This window comes from Cicer arietinum, chromosome 6 (assembly GCF_000331145.2).
Source record: "Cicer arietinum cultivar CDC Frontier isolate Library 1 chromosome 6, Cicar.CDCFrontier_v2.0, whole genome shotgun sequence".
Taxonomy (NCBI): Eukaryota; Viridiplantae; Streptophyta; class Magnoliopsida; order Fabales; family Fabaceae; genus Cicer; species Cicer arietinum.
The window spans coordinates 9,262,748-9,278,235 of NC_021165.2; the positions used below are offsets into that span (position 1 = coordinate 9,262,748).

The 15,488-nt window shown below is 28.5% G+C and overlaps 1 protein-coding gene across 3 annotated transcripts in view; it reads right to left on the reverse strand.

Moving 5' to 3' along the window:
* Positions 1 to 4,404, reverse strand: part of LOC101512426 (floral homeotic protein AGAMOUS-like) — an 8,073-nt gene extending 3,669 nt beyond the window's left edge. For all 3 annotated transcript variants that reach the window (XM_004504202.4, XM_004504199.4, XM_012716833.3), the window contains exons 1-3: positions 4,245 to 4,404; positions 3,613 to 3,852; positions 22 to 103 (exon numbers count right to left, since the gene is read on the reverse strand). In XM_004504202.4, coding sequence (XP_004504259.1) covers positions 22 to 103; positions 3,613 to 3,821 — 291 coding nt within the window. In that variant the 5' untranslated portion in view covers positions 3,822 to 3,852; positions 4,245 to 4,404. The remainder of the gene's footprint in view (positions 1 to 21; positions 104 to 3,612; positions 3,853 to 4,244) is intronic.
* Positions 4,405 to 15,488: the final 11,084 nt, after the last annotated feature.

The following is a 15,488-nucleotide window of genomic DNA, read 5'->3' on the forward strand; positions in this document are numbered from 1 at the left end:
TAGGGAACAAATAAAGTATACCTGAGCATTAGTCTCAGAAGCAGATTTGCAACCAGAAGAATCTGAACATGCTTTCTTGTACCTCTCAATAGATGCTTTGACACTGAAAAAGTAGGATATGATGTATATATGGAATATAGAATCATTTACAAATCATGCTCATTTTCTATTATGCTATGTGTGGTTTGATAAGAAGTGCTAAAGCCAAAAGCAACAAATCCAAATTATAAGATAACAAAAAACAAGCACGCAAAGGCAACATTTCCCACAAACCACAACAAAACTAAAGAAAAAAGATATTTGATTGTGTAAATGTAATATTGTGCAAGTGGGGTATGATAAAATTATTTTATAGATTCACAAATTGTATAATTTTTAAATCAGTTCACTACATGTAAAACAAGAGTTTAAGAAAACTTTTTATTTAATAAAAAAAAATTGTATTTAAAGGATAAACAAAGGAAAAGTTATGTTAAGATTATGCGAAAAGTACAAAGGAAAACACCCATAACTAATCTCACACACCATCATATTTTTTATATTAGTGAGTAAAGAATTTATGTAATCCTATTATTCAAACAAAAATAATACATGATTTTTTTTTAAAAATAACAAAATATTATATTTAATTTTTTCTTTTTCACGTGAAAATTATACATATTTTCACATGAGAGATTTATTCTACCTTCAGTATACTTGTTAACTTTATACCGATCACAACATCTATATCATTTGACATAACTAAATTTTATGAAAGTGTAGTTTACTAGAATAGTTTAATGTGTACAAGTAATAAAGTCTTGAACTATTCATGAATTTATTTTTGAATTGATAAACCTCGTTATATCTCATTTGATCCAATTGAGATTTATTAATCCAATGACAAATATAAACATGTGGATAGTGTAAAACTTACCTTACTTGAATATCATGTAATTTGGCAAGGATATGCACTAAGAAATAAATAAATTTTAGGGTTATATATTTGGAAATTTGACTCTTCAAGAGTAATAAATTTATAAACATAAATGAATCAATTATTGATATCATAACCACTATGATTAATCGTTCATAAACATATAATATTAATCGTTCATTTAATAATTAATAATTAATATTACTCAATAATATTTATTTACATACCAACACATATTTTTTATCCGTCTCTTACTTTCCATCCCACTATAAACATATTACATTTATTATATAAATTTGTCTATTTCTATCTCAAAATGTTGGACGGGTGTATTACATTATTTTCCTAAATTTCATGAAAGCGTAGTTCACATGTATATATGTGGTATTCGTTGGTATTTAGTTTGGTGTGTAAATAGAAAAATAGTGATATATTAATTTGAGATGAACATACTAGTAGTTTGTGGTGAAATCATCCAGCTGGTTCTGAACCTTAAAAAATCTTGAAAAACACACATGAAAAGATCTCATTCCTCGCACCTTAACGTCAAACAAGACTGATTAGATGTGAGGAAAATATAATATTAATATAATACCTTTTTTTCATTTTGATACCTTAATTTCGTCGAGCCATTCATTGGCTGCTCCTGCCACGCTACTTCAGGTTCCTAAATATGATTGGTTCAACCATTTTTAGAGCTTTTATTAATTTATTTTTCTGTGTCATACACGCTGGATAATACTCTCAACCACACTTCATTACCCACCTTGATTTAACAAAATATTATTTTTCTTTTCAGTCTTATCTGTCTTTATGCGTGAAATCACAGCCGTTCAATATAGCCACTGCTATAGATGTAGCAGTAGTAACAGTTGTACTACTACGCTTCCCTTTGCTTTTGCATTGAAGAAGACAAAATCAAAATGATATCATAACAATCTCATTCGCTGTCGTACGTTGTCTCTGCCCTCATTTACTTCACTCACTCATTAAGCTTACAAAACCCTTTTCCTTTATCTTCCTCAGATCACAGATATCATGTTTATGTGAAACATCTTCACCAAATTCAAACCCACTACCCAACTAGTCTCGGATACCTAATAACAACAGTCAAATTATCATATTCATTACCTCGTCACTCTCTTTTGTTTTTTCTAACTAAGTATAACATTTTTTTTGTTTTTTTACCCTTTTCATATATATATATATATTACAGAAAGATTTCAAAGCTAAAGAAGATCAACTTTGAAGAGATATATTTAACAAATTTTCTTAAAAATTAACAAGTGAGAGAATTCATGTGTGACATGACTAAAGATTCTTTCCATCAAAACAAAATAGAAATCATAGTGTCTAGCTAGTAAACCCTAACCAGATCAATTATCAAGTTCCATTCCTAAATTTGGGAAATTAAACGACACTATGATATTTCGGTACCCTTTTGACTATATTTTCCGTAAGTTTCTTTCTTTCTTTCATTTTTTATCCCTTTGATTAGTTGTTACTCATTCTTTAAATTATAACATAATAAAACCCTAATTTCTAGGTTTATTTGTTTACCCAAGTTGAGACCTAATATCTTGCACGTGGGCGAAAGTAAGAGTTTTTGGACAGAAAATTTTGTTCAAATTCCAAATCGAAAATCTTTATCTGGGTGTCGGTGTTCCTTAGCAGATTTAATGTGGTGAGTTAAAAAAGAGAATTTCCTGCATAATTTTTTTTTGACAGAACTGCATAATTTTTAATAAATAAATTTTCTACATAATATGTGAAGAAGTATAGTTTTAGTCTTTTTAATTAAGAAATAAGTATTTAGTCAAAAAAAATAAGTATAGGTTTTTTTTAAATCAAGCCCACAGAAATCTTATAGATAACTGAGATTCATTTAGGGAATCTCTCCAAACATATGTTTTTTTTCATATCAACCAAATGGTTAACAAACCCAATATCTACACATTTGCCATACCATATTAGTAGCCCTAAGTATAATTATAATTGTGAATAATTAAAAAAAGATAATTTTCCTTCATAAATTTTACAAACAAGTATTCTGCTTAATATGTGAGGAATTATTGTTTGAGACTTCCATAAACCCTAAGTAACCCTTACCTTTTCTTTATCTCTTTCTTTTATTTCAATTTAACTCATTGACAAATTGTTGAAAAACTAAATTGAGTTTTATTCAATTAAATTCAAGGAGGAGTAGCTAATGGAAACATGACAGGATATGACATCTTTAGGCCTTCTTAGAAAGGGAAATAAGAAAAAAATAAAGGGTTTGGTGTGAAAATAATAGAAAGGGAAATAGGAAAAAAATAAAGGGAAAAAAAATGAAAACTTTAAGAAGAGGGAGGTTAAGGGTTTGGTGTTCTCATAGTCCTTCTTCAAAGCATCCCAAATCCTTACCTCTTCCTACTATAACAACCATAGTGCTTCTATGTTTTTATGTTATACCAGATCTATATTAAAAATTGTCATAAACATAAACAAAAGGGAAAAAATAGAAGAAACAAACACAAGTGAATCTTGGTTGCAGAAAACAGACACACATAGAACAAAAATGAACACAAAAATGATTAGTCTCTTTAGGTTAAAATGAACTAACTTCTTAAAAAAAGATCTATCAAACAAGAACATATATAAATTCAATGTTCAGAAAAATAACAGAAAATAAAAAGGTTGAAATGAACATTTACCTGTTATTTGCATATTCATAGAGACGTCCACGAGTTGAGAAAACTATTAGAGCAACTTCAGCATCACAAAGAACAGATAATTCATATGCCTTCTTAAGCAAGCCATTTCTACGCTTACAGAAAGTAACTTGTCGATTCGTTGTGTTCTCAATCCTCTTGATCTCAATCTTCCCTCTTCCAATCTTTCTCTGTGGAGAATCTGGCATCATAGATTCATTTGGAAAACTCTATGGCTTCAAGCTGAATCCAATGAAAAATCATCATCAATACATTTTTTTCTCACAAAAACATGAATTCCATAACAAAACACCAAAACGTGAGTAGACTGATTCAAAAAATTAGTTCTTTCAGCTGCTAGTTTGGTTTGATCAATTTTCAAAGGAAAAGAAAAAAAATGAAACTTGGAAAAACCTATCTTCACCTTTTAAGGTTCTATTCAAACCCAATATTTAAAATTTTAAATTATTAACTATTTTTATACTTTGTTGTACTAATATGTAGTTAGCAATCTAGAAGAATTTTGTTACCAAACAATGATTTTTTCAGGTGGAAAAGGTTTGAAATTTAACCCTAAAAGAAGGGAAACATTGAGAAAGGATATGAACTGATGTTTCAGTATTTTGTTGACTAACCTTGTGAGGAAAGGAAACAAAATTAATATCAATATTAAGGACAGGAAGTAGAAGAAGGAGATAGATATATATCACAAAATGAAAACTAAAGGAGTACCAAAGAAGGGTATTTATAAAGTGAAAAATCACTTTTTATTCATGATGATGGTTTATGCATCTCAAACAACATACTCAACTGCATCTCTATATTTCTTTTATTAATTTCAATTTTAATGTAATTGTTGTCTTTTTTTTTTATAAAAATAAATAAATAAATCTTCCTTGTCTATCCCCACTGGTTGAGTGGTATGTGTTTGAAGAGAATCAAAAGGGAAGGATAAAGCTGGAATAAAAGTTTAGAAATAACCAACCTTGGAATATTTTTTTTCTTAGTTTTTTTAAAAATGCATTAAGAGAGAGTGAATGAAGTAGGGCACGAGAGAGAGAGAGTATGAAAAGGATTATTAATGGGGTGAAAAGGACATTGAGGCAAGTTGCAAAACTTAGCGTAATTGGAATGTCATAATTGAGATAATGTATAGGATTAGGAAACTCTTTTCCTTTTTTATAGACCACCATATTTCGTTTTTTAGCTCATGCAAAATTGTACTAGTATATTGTTATAATACACTAAAGATTAAAAATATATTAACCATATATATATAAATATTTTATTTTTATTATCTATTAAAACACTCTCTCAAATAAATTAAGGACTTGTTTGATTCACTTCCTAAAAACTCTATTTTAGTATTTTAAAATTAAAAAATTTATTTGAATTACTTGTTTTTAAAAACTATTATGTAAAACTATTTTTAATATTATACTTGTAAAAACTAAAAAAAACAAAACAGATAAATTGTGTTTTACTTTTTATTTTTCAGTTTTTTTAATTCTAGTCAAAAACTGTTTTAAAAATTGGAGTTGTCATATAGATTTTTTTATAATTTTTTTAAAAAAAATAATTTTCTAAAATTTATTTATAAAATAGTTTTCAAAAAGTAAAACACTGTCAAATAAGCATTTTTTCTTATTTTCCAACTACGTACCGATAAGAGGCTAGACATCTTAGTGAGTAATTGGTATTTATAGTCTCGTAAATGCATGATCAAATATTGTGGGGGATATTGGATGTGCTATAGGTTGGTTTGAATTTATAATACTCTTCTTCTCTATATTTAGCAAGGTGTATTATTGAGATTTTAAAGACCAATTTTACATAAAAAAAGTTCTTAAAATATTAAAAGACGTACAACAACGTAAGAATCTAAAATACATATAAGATTTTTTATTAGACAGTAATATTTTGAAGTTTGGATTTTAATTGAGTTATACCATAAGAATTCATAGATTTGAAGACATTAGTATCATTACATTATATTGTTTTTCAATTTTATTATCATTTTTAGTCTTATCAAATCAGTTATACATGTGATATTAAGAGAGTGATACATCATCAAATTCCACATCACAAAAAAAAAAAATGTTTGAGAATTGACTTGAATACTAAATCTTAACCCTAAACCTCAAGACGTTAGATATACGATGTCGCCTCTTTTATATATTCGTCATTTAAATTATTGATCAATGTAGGACTTTAAGATTACACTTAACTCAACATGAATATGATGTTTAATATATAGTATCGAGATTGAAAACAAACTCTGATTTACCTTCTTTGTAAATAGTTTTTGTGATATTTAATTAGATAATAATTTAAAATTGTACTTGAGCTTTTGATTGATCATCTAATATGTAACTCATATTATCCACACACGTTATGGGCATCATGAACATTGTATTGAGAAAAATATAAATTCCACGTTAAGTAAGATAAGGTTTCGACAATACTCACCGGCCATATAAATTATTCCCTCAATTTTATATCGATTGCCACTTTGGACAATAAAATAAAAATTAAATTGTTATACTCCAATTTTTCCACCAAATTAATATAGTCTGCATCTTTTTCAAGTCATTTAACTATTTAACTATACTATACATTTATAACAATAAGTCATACTCCAATAATAGAAACAATTTAGTAAAATTATTTTATACAATAAGTCATTTATTATTTTAACTAAACCCAGTGAACAATAAATGTTGAGGTCAAATTTTTATTTTGGGGTATGTGAAATGTAGAAGTAATTTTTTTTACATAGGAGGCCGAAAGACCAAAAAAAAAATTTTAAAAAAAAAACTAAAGAATTAAATGCATGTTCTTAGATATATAAATCCCAAAAAATAGTTGTTTAAGTTCATTTGGAAGATACTCTAAAACAAGAAGGATTAAATGTAGAAATAATTTAATGGGTTGATTCTAACTTAAAAACAAAAATAACCAATAAAAGGATTAATAGTATTTTTCTCCCGTAATATGGAGCTAATTTGATTTTAGAGAATGTAAAAAAAATATTCCATCCATATCATTTAAGATTATTCATCTTTTGTTATAAAAAAAAAAAAAAAAAAACAGTCATCTTTTAGTCTGTACATAGTTACATTTAGCAATTCAAAAATGAAGATGTAGCTCAACATTTTTTATAATGTGGCAATATTTTTAATGTGACATGGATTTTATTTTTTAAAATAATTTAAATTAGTACAAGTCAACTGGATTTTATTTTGCCTCATCAAAAGGCTAAAAACACTATATATATTAATTAGTACAAGTCAACTGTATTAATTTTTTTTTTATAGAAATTAAAATTGAATTGGCCTGATGTTACAAAGGCTAAAAAACTATATATATTAATCTTAAATTTAAGGATGAAGTTACAATATTTTCAACAACAAAAAATACTACTAATGGCATGCATAACTATATGCCTCTATGAAATAAAAATGGTCTGCTTTAAAAATAAGAAATAAAAAATTGTTCTTTGACAAAAATAAAGAAATAAAACTTTTAAAATTATAGGGATGTAAAAACAACTCGTGGTTATTAAGAATAAATTAATCTTACTTAGTTTACTTGCTTAATCAAAATAATACTAAGTATACTATCCAAAATACCTTCATTTAACCTTTCCATTGAAATAAAATAATTTTTTTAAAATGAAATAAATCAACCAGTATTTTAGTATTCATTCAATATCGTAAAATTAGTTGACATTTGTGTATATTTTTGTTTCAAATAACTTAAAGTGTGTAGAACAGTAGAAGTGATAGTATAGGTTGTATCACAGTTTAATACATCAATTGTTTCTAACGTAGGTCTCGAGTTCGAACCGGAATAAAACGTCGAACATAATAACATCGATATTTATTAGTTGAGTTAAGATTTAAAAATTCTATAATCTTTAATTTATTATTTGAGTTGTTTTTTGTCGGATTACATTTGGAGTTATATTTTAGACTATCAAATTATTTATTTTTTTATATTCCACATTGGAGAAAGTATGTGTTTTCAGTTGCGAAAGGGAAAAACATCCCAAATAAGTTTCCTTTAACATCTTTGAGTATTTAATTCAACATGTTCTAAATTGTCCATTTATAGCAAGTGTATAAAAAATATTCTCGTTTCCGACTCTTAATTAATTGTATGAATTTTTCGAACAAGCTGACAGTCATTTAACAACGCTATTTAGTTCTTGTTGGATGATTATAACTTTCTAAGAAAATCCACAAAAAAAGCACTTATAGTTGGATTCTTAAATAAATGTAATTACTTATTTTTTAATATCATCACTTAATAAATATTAAATATCTTCAACTCATCACTTAAAAAAATATATATCAATAATTTTATATTATTACATTTTAATAATAATAATTTATTTTAATATAATTTCTTACGTACGACCTACAAAAAGTAAAGAAATAATACTTTCACAATTACCATTCTCTTTTGACTACTTAAAAATTTTCTGTACAATTATAATATATATATATGTGTTTATTTAATTGGTATTATGTATCATTGTAGATGGTCTAATCTCCTGCATTTCCAACATAGAAGGCCATTAAGAGTTTGTTTGGCAAGACAAATAAGCTACTCCATATATAGGTTATAAATCCATTGTCGTGTTTCTCTATTTCACACAAATTAAAAAAACAATATATATAAATAAAAGAGAAATAATGATACTTTTTAAATTATCATTATTAACCATTAATGTAATTCAATTAGGATAAATATAAAGTGAGAAAAAAATAGTAATAGATTAGAAATGATATAAATAATAATATGAAAAAGAATGGACGTTGTGTTTGATTATTGTAGTAAATAGTATTTTAATTTCTATTTTAATTAATTAATTATTTGTTCTAATGACTTCGGTGATCTCGCCTTGAACAAAACATTCATTTGTTTGTGTTAGAAATGTTAACCTTAAAATATCAAAAAATATCAAAAATTTGAATTTTTAAAATATAATTTTCTTGTTCAAATACTTATGGAAAATGCTAGTTTTTTCAAATAGCCTATGGTAGTAGTTGCAATAGAGGTTCAAGAATTAAGGGACATAGCCTCTTGTAACATCTCAAGACAGTTCAAACGTCGATGTATTTTGGATTTTAAAAAGAAAGCATCCCCTTCATATTTAAATAAGTGTCATATTTGTAAAAATAATTTGTTCTAAAATAACGGTTTGTTGTTTAATTTTTAATGTCATTTTAATTTATATTATTCAATTATACTATTTAATTAATACTATTATGTACATGATTCTCAATTTATTATTCTATTACTTTACATGTATGATAATTAAAATACATCAATAATATTTTAATTTCAACTCAAATATCGATATTGTTAGATTAAATGTTGTATATCAGTTTTGTGAATTAATTATAGTGATATTTAATTAATAAAAACAATACCATCATAATTACTAAAAATAATTTGATACATCAATATTTATATTTTTTAAAATTATGTAAAATAATTAAATGTAACAATAAATAAAGAGTATTAAAAATATCCAAATCATGTTATTTCTGACCAATAAGACGATTCGATTCATGTGGAATAAGGCTACTTTTTTCACAACCTTTGAGGACTAGTTATTTTGTTGAACACTCATACCTTGGCTTCCCATACATGTCCCAACTAGCCAACGCAAATTAATTCACACTTATTTCACTTGATTGGACATAGCAAGTGAAAATGTGTAGTGGGTACAGTTTTTTTGGTCTATTCGTGGGTTGTGTTTCATCAATCATCGTGGCATAGGACATGTCACCTATCCATCAATAGGCTGCCAACAAGTAAATACTGACACATTAAAATAGTATTTGTGTCGGTGTTATTTTTTTTTTATTAAGAGAATATTGGTTTGTACGAGAGAAATAAAATGAAAGAGAATATAGTTTATATGATAGATTACTTTTAACATCCATCAATTTATGATTTTTAAAAATTCGAAACTGATTTTAATTTAGTCATTTATGATAAAATAAATTACCATTTTTGCATTTTATAAGAAATCTTTCGTACCCTTTAATATCATCCATTTTTTTATCATCAAAATTAGCCATCTATCTTATTTACATATAATCCAAGCATATATTTTTTCTTAGTCTTTTTCCTTTGTCATTTATCTTATAAAATTTATAAAGTTACTTATTATTTTTTCTGTGTTTTGTCCTTTATATTTTAAAATATTTATAAAGTTATTTATTACTTTTATGTGTTTAATCCTTTATCTTTTATAATTTATTTACAAAATTATCACTTAAAATATTGTTTGTGATTAAAAATGTTGATTGATAAGTTTATGTAATAATTTTATTTAAATGTTGATGACAAATGAAAATGATAAATATTGTTGTTTCTTTTTTAGATTTAAATAACCCTAACAATTAAATTTAAATTGTTTATTAAAAAATTATTAATAAAAACGCTACATGAACTTTGTCACTCAACAAATCTAATGACACGTCAATATTTTTAAAAAATGTTTTATAAAAATATTAAAGATAAAAAACCTAAACCATTAAAAAAATAGAGAATAATTTTGTTAACATTCTAGAAGATAAATCATCGAAACATAAATAAATAAAAAAAAAAAAACCTTAGTGATACACTTAATTAAGATAAATGACGTGTAGTATAAATTTACCATTATATCTAAAGAAAAAAATACAAGCCAAATAAACTACTCTCTTATTTTTTTCAATGCCAACTAAAAGAAAGAAGAAATAGTAGGAGGATAATGAAGTGAGACTTGATAACTTTGTATTGGAATTCAAGTATGAAAGATTAGTCATGTATCGACTACGAATAAAAGAAATATTGCATATATAAAGGATACGACTTGTATACCATCAATAAACATAAACATTACTCCAATAACTATCGACCACCACTATCTCATACCACCATTTCCGACCACCCATCTCCGACTGCCTCCACCATCACTGACCACCTCCATCACCACCGATCACTCACCTTCGACCATCACCTTTAGACACCACCAACACCACTAGCCACTCACCTCTAACAACTGCCACCACCATATCTGACTACTACCAACCTGTTAGATAATATTATTATATATTAGTAGTAAGGGTATTTTAGACAATTCTAGACAATTCTATTTTCTTATATATATACTCAGTGTAACCCTATTAACTTCAGTTTTGGTTTATTATATGATATGAAACCCTAGAGTGATTGTTTTCTCTTCTTCCTCTTTCTTCCTCTTTTCATTGTTAACATGGTATCTAGAGCCTATTTCGATCCTCATTGAACGATCTCGCCTCTATTCCGCTGTTGAGTTCCCAACAATTAGGGAATATAATTATAGTTTATCTTTTCTAACATTCCAATATTCAGTGAGATTTTCCGTGTCCCAATTCTGCTTTACCCTTTCTTTGTAGCTTTTCGTTTATTTTTAGTAGATCAATAAAAAAAAAAAAAATTATTAGGGTTCTATAAACCTTTCCACAAGCCATTAGGGTTTGACGCTCTAACCAACCGAGCTAAAAAGAACAATGGGTGGTAAAGTTTACTTTGAGAATCATTATTATTTGCATGGTTATTGGGGGATTTTGATTGATCGTTATGAAGAGATGATTGAGAATTATCATCCTGGGATCTACCGTAGAGAAGAGAGAGAGACTATTTTGATAGAAAAGGCAACCACCAAAAGAGAAAAGAGAAGAGTAACCTTGTTCCCGATTTTGTTAAATCAGTCTCACAAAAACATCGATTGCGCATTCGTTAACCGTTGGATTTGGCTGATTTTTGGACAGAAGGTTCACAACATTCAGGTCTTCGTCTTCAACGGTCGGATCGGTAAAACGACGTCTGTAGGGGGAGAAATCATGTTCGCACAGCACCAGGTTATCCCTAATTTATTTTGTCTCAGTGATTGTGTTTGTCTCATTATTTGTATGGCTTTGAGAGAAGGTTTGGAGGTTCATTGTGTTGTTTTGAAAAATGGGTTTTGTGTTAATTTGTATGTTGGGACTTCTTTGGTTGAAATGTTTGTGAGAAGTTTGGTTTCTTGGACTGCTGTTATTGTTGGGTTTGCTAGGTGTGGGGATATGAGTGAGGCCAGGAAGCTTTTTGATGTTATGCCTGATAGAGATATTGTTGCTTCTAATGTTATGATTGATGGGTATGTGAAAATGGGGTGTATGGATTTGGCGAGGGATTTGTTTGATAAGATGAAGGATAAGAATGTTATTTCTTGGACTAGTATGGTTCATGGTTATTGTGAGGATGATGATGTTGTGGCGGCTAGGGTTATGTTTGATTGTATGCCTGTCAAGAATGTGCTTAGTTGGAATGCGATGATTAGGGGATATTGTGAGAATAGACGACCGCACGATGCGTTGAAGTTGTTTTGGGAAATGAGGGGACGTTTGGATGTGGAAATGAATAAAGTGACGGTTGTGAGTGTTCTTCCTGCTGTTGCTGATTTGAGTTCTTTGGATTTGGGTGTTTGGATTCATGGGTTTGTGCAAAGGAACCGACTTGATGAAGATGTTCATGTGTATGCTTTGGTTGATATGTATGCAAAATGTGGGGAAATTGGAAAAGCTAAATTGCTTTTTGAGGAGATGAATGAAAAAGATACATCGTCGTGGAATGCTTTGATAAATGGTTATGGTGTCAATGGTTGTGCGAAGGAAGCGTTAGAAGTATTCGCAGCAATGTTACGGGAAGGATTTGAACCGAATGAGATAACAATGACTAGTGTGTTATCTGCTTACCATTGTGGTTTGGTAGAGGAAGGAAGAAGATGCTTCAAAGAAATTGAGAGATTTGGAATTGTGCCTCAGATTGAGCATTATGGTTGTATGATTGACCTTCTAGGAAGGGTTGGATACTTGGATGAGGCTGAAAATTTGATCTTCTGTGTTGTCGCTCTGTTTGTTGCTTCTTCTGTTTGATTGCTAATCTCTCTAGTGATTTGCTTTGTTGCTTCTCTCTTTGTTTAGTTTGGTTTGATATGATTTAGTTTTGTTTGGTTCTATTTGGTTTGGTTTGTTTGGATTTGGTTTCGTGGTGCTACTTCTTTGGTTGTTCCTATCTGTTGATTTTGATATGGTTGTTGCTCCTTTTTTGATCGCTTCTTTTTCGGTTTGATTTTTTTGTTGGCTTGGTTCTTCTCTTTGATTGTTGCTTCTTCTTTGGTGACATCCCTCTTGTCCCCCCGGCTGTCCAACCACCTCCTGCGATTGTTGATCCTCCTCGTTACCCCTCTCGTCATCATCTTCAACATAGAAGCATTATTCTACTGTTTGTCTCTTCTTCTTTACAGATTGCTGATTTGTTCACAAAGATGCATTCTATTAAACGTTTTCGTTTTTTTTAGTTGACAAACTCTCGATGCTCCATGTTAATGCATCGTGAGTTTGAGGGGAGATGTTAGATAATATTATTATATATTAGTAGTAAGGGTATTTTAGACAATTCTAGACAATTCTATTTTCTTATATATATACTCAGTGTAACCCTATTAACTTCAGTTTTGGTTTATTATATGATATGAAACCCTAGAGTGGTTGTTTTCTCTTCTTCCTCTTTCTTCCTCTTTTCATTGTTAACACAACCTACCTCCGATCACCGCCACCACCATCCATCATCTCTCTAACACCCCTTCACCACCACCACCATCCATCAATCATCTCTCTAACACCCCTTCACCGCCACCACCACCATCAACCACCCACCTCCAACCACTACAATCATTGCTGGTTAAGCTCCGACCACCGTCATCTTCTACAACTACCACTTTTAACTGTTATTATTAAAATTATTATAGTTAAATAATTATAATTTTATGATATTTAAATTATTTTAAAGTAATTAAATGTTAATATTATTTTATTTGATCATTTTTAATTAATTTAGTGTTAATTTTTTTTTTATATTTGGTAATTTCATGATGAGACAATGTAAAAAGTTATTCAATTCATGTAAAATAAAAATTGAAACGCAACTAAGAATTAAAATACAAAACTGAAAAATTGAAACCTCTAGTTTTAGTTTTCTAAAATTTTAGAAAAGAAAACTAAAAATCACCCTAAACAAGTCTTAAAATTAATATTGTCTCAATATTGAATTGATAGATTTGTTATCAATTAAAAAAAATTAATTACATTAATTTAATAAATAATTTTGTATTCTAAAATATCTAAAAAAGAATTTAAACAAAACATAATCTTAATACCCGTTTTAAGCTTCAATATGGGTTGGACCTACCTTTTTTCACTTAGTCAAAACCAAATACTTAAACGTCGCAAAGGATTTTTCAACTAATTTTAACTACAAGCAAGAAGACACCAAAACTCCTGACAAATAGTAGCAGACCGTAGCAACAATATCACATGCATATCATATAGTTCACTAACTCTCCTAGACCAAACTATGTCTATATTTTGACCAAATTAAAATGATTTTCTTTGGAGCATTTGATCAACACTTAAAAGTCCCAAACCAGAGCTTTGCTAAAAGTACGAAATTGCACATCTAAAAAAAAAAACTACTGCATGCTAGTTTCACCAAGCATAGTTTGAGGACCACAAGAATTTGGGGTGAGTGGTAGGTTCCACATACCTCCTGTTTCAGCCGTCCAAATGCTAAAGTTAAGAATAGTGTCATCATCAGACAGCATATATATATATATACAACCGTTCATTGAGAAATTCTTATATTGTTCTCTATTATTGAGTGTATATGTATCATATTAATTATCAGTTATAGAACAATTAATGATGTAATCACAAATGCATCAAACATAAAGGTTGTCATAATCTCAATCACAACCACCTGTGATAAAGCTACTGAATGATTTCAAGTGTTCAACAGATTCAATTAGTGGCTTTCGCCCCTACTTGCTTAAATAGAAAGTTTAGCTCAATTGGTAACTAAATTGAATTTAAAGAATGAGGAGACTGCAAGAAACTTGCTCTTGTTTTAAGCACACTGTTGGAACAAAGACATATGAACTATCTGGTATTAACAGATCAACCTGATAACCCATGGAACATATATTATTCTGTCCCTAAAATTCTCCAAAACACCAAGTCAACTGTTTGATTTAATGCCACTTAAAATCATTGAAGCATACAATTTTGAGCCTACACATAGATTTAACAAATTAGAAAAATTGTTGTGCAAAATCTTTTAAAATATCAATAACTAGTTCATCATTTAGCATATAAAGGCCCTAGTTGACTTTCTAGGGTTGACAAATTATACAGCTTTAAGCAAATTAGAAATTGACTCATGATAAGGGAAATTTGGACAGTTTAGAAAAGGCCATTACGTCAAAATCCTCCATGCCCTCATTTTTTTCTTAAGTTCAAAGCCTGATAATATCTCTCTGTCTTTATCCCACTCACCTATAGGGTGACTCAAGTGCTGTCATCCCATCCTTTTTCTGAATAAAATCATTACAATGGTAACTGGTAGAAGCTTGTAATTCACATTTAAAGTACAATTCTGCCATCCATTTTACACCTCAAATTTCTTTACTACTTTTTTCTTTAAAGCCCATCTACATTTTAGTTGATGGGTCCAAATTTAATGACCCAAAAAGACGTGGAAAACAAGCTAGGTCCTCTGAGACCACTCCTTTGTTGGATCACAGAATAGGCAAAAGTTCAATAGTTCTTTCTCTCATGATGGAAAGTTTAAACCCTTAACTGTAATGTTATACTATGATGCTTTTCTAAAATGTTAAATTTTTGTTCGGTAAAAATATTTTTTATTTTCATGTTCTAATATTTTGTTAATTTTACTTGCTAACAATGATGTAAGAGATTTTTTAATTGAACAATTGTTTACATTTCTAGAAATAA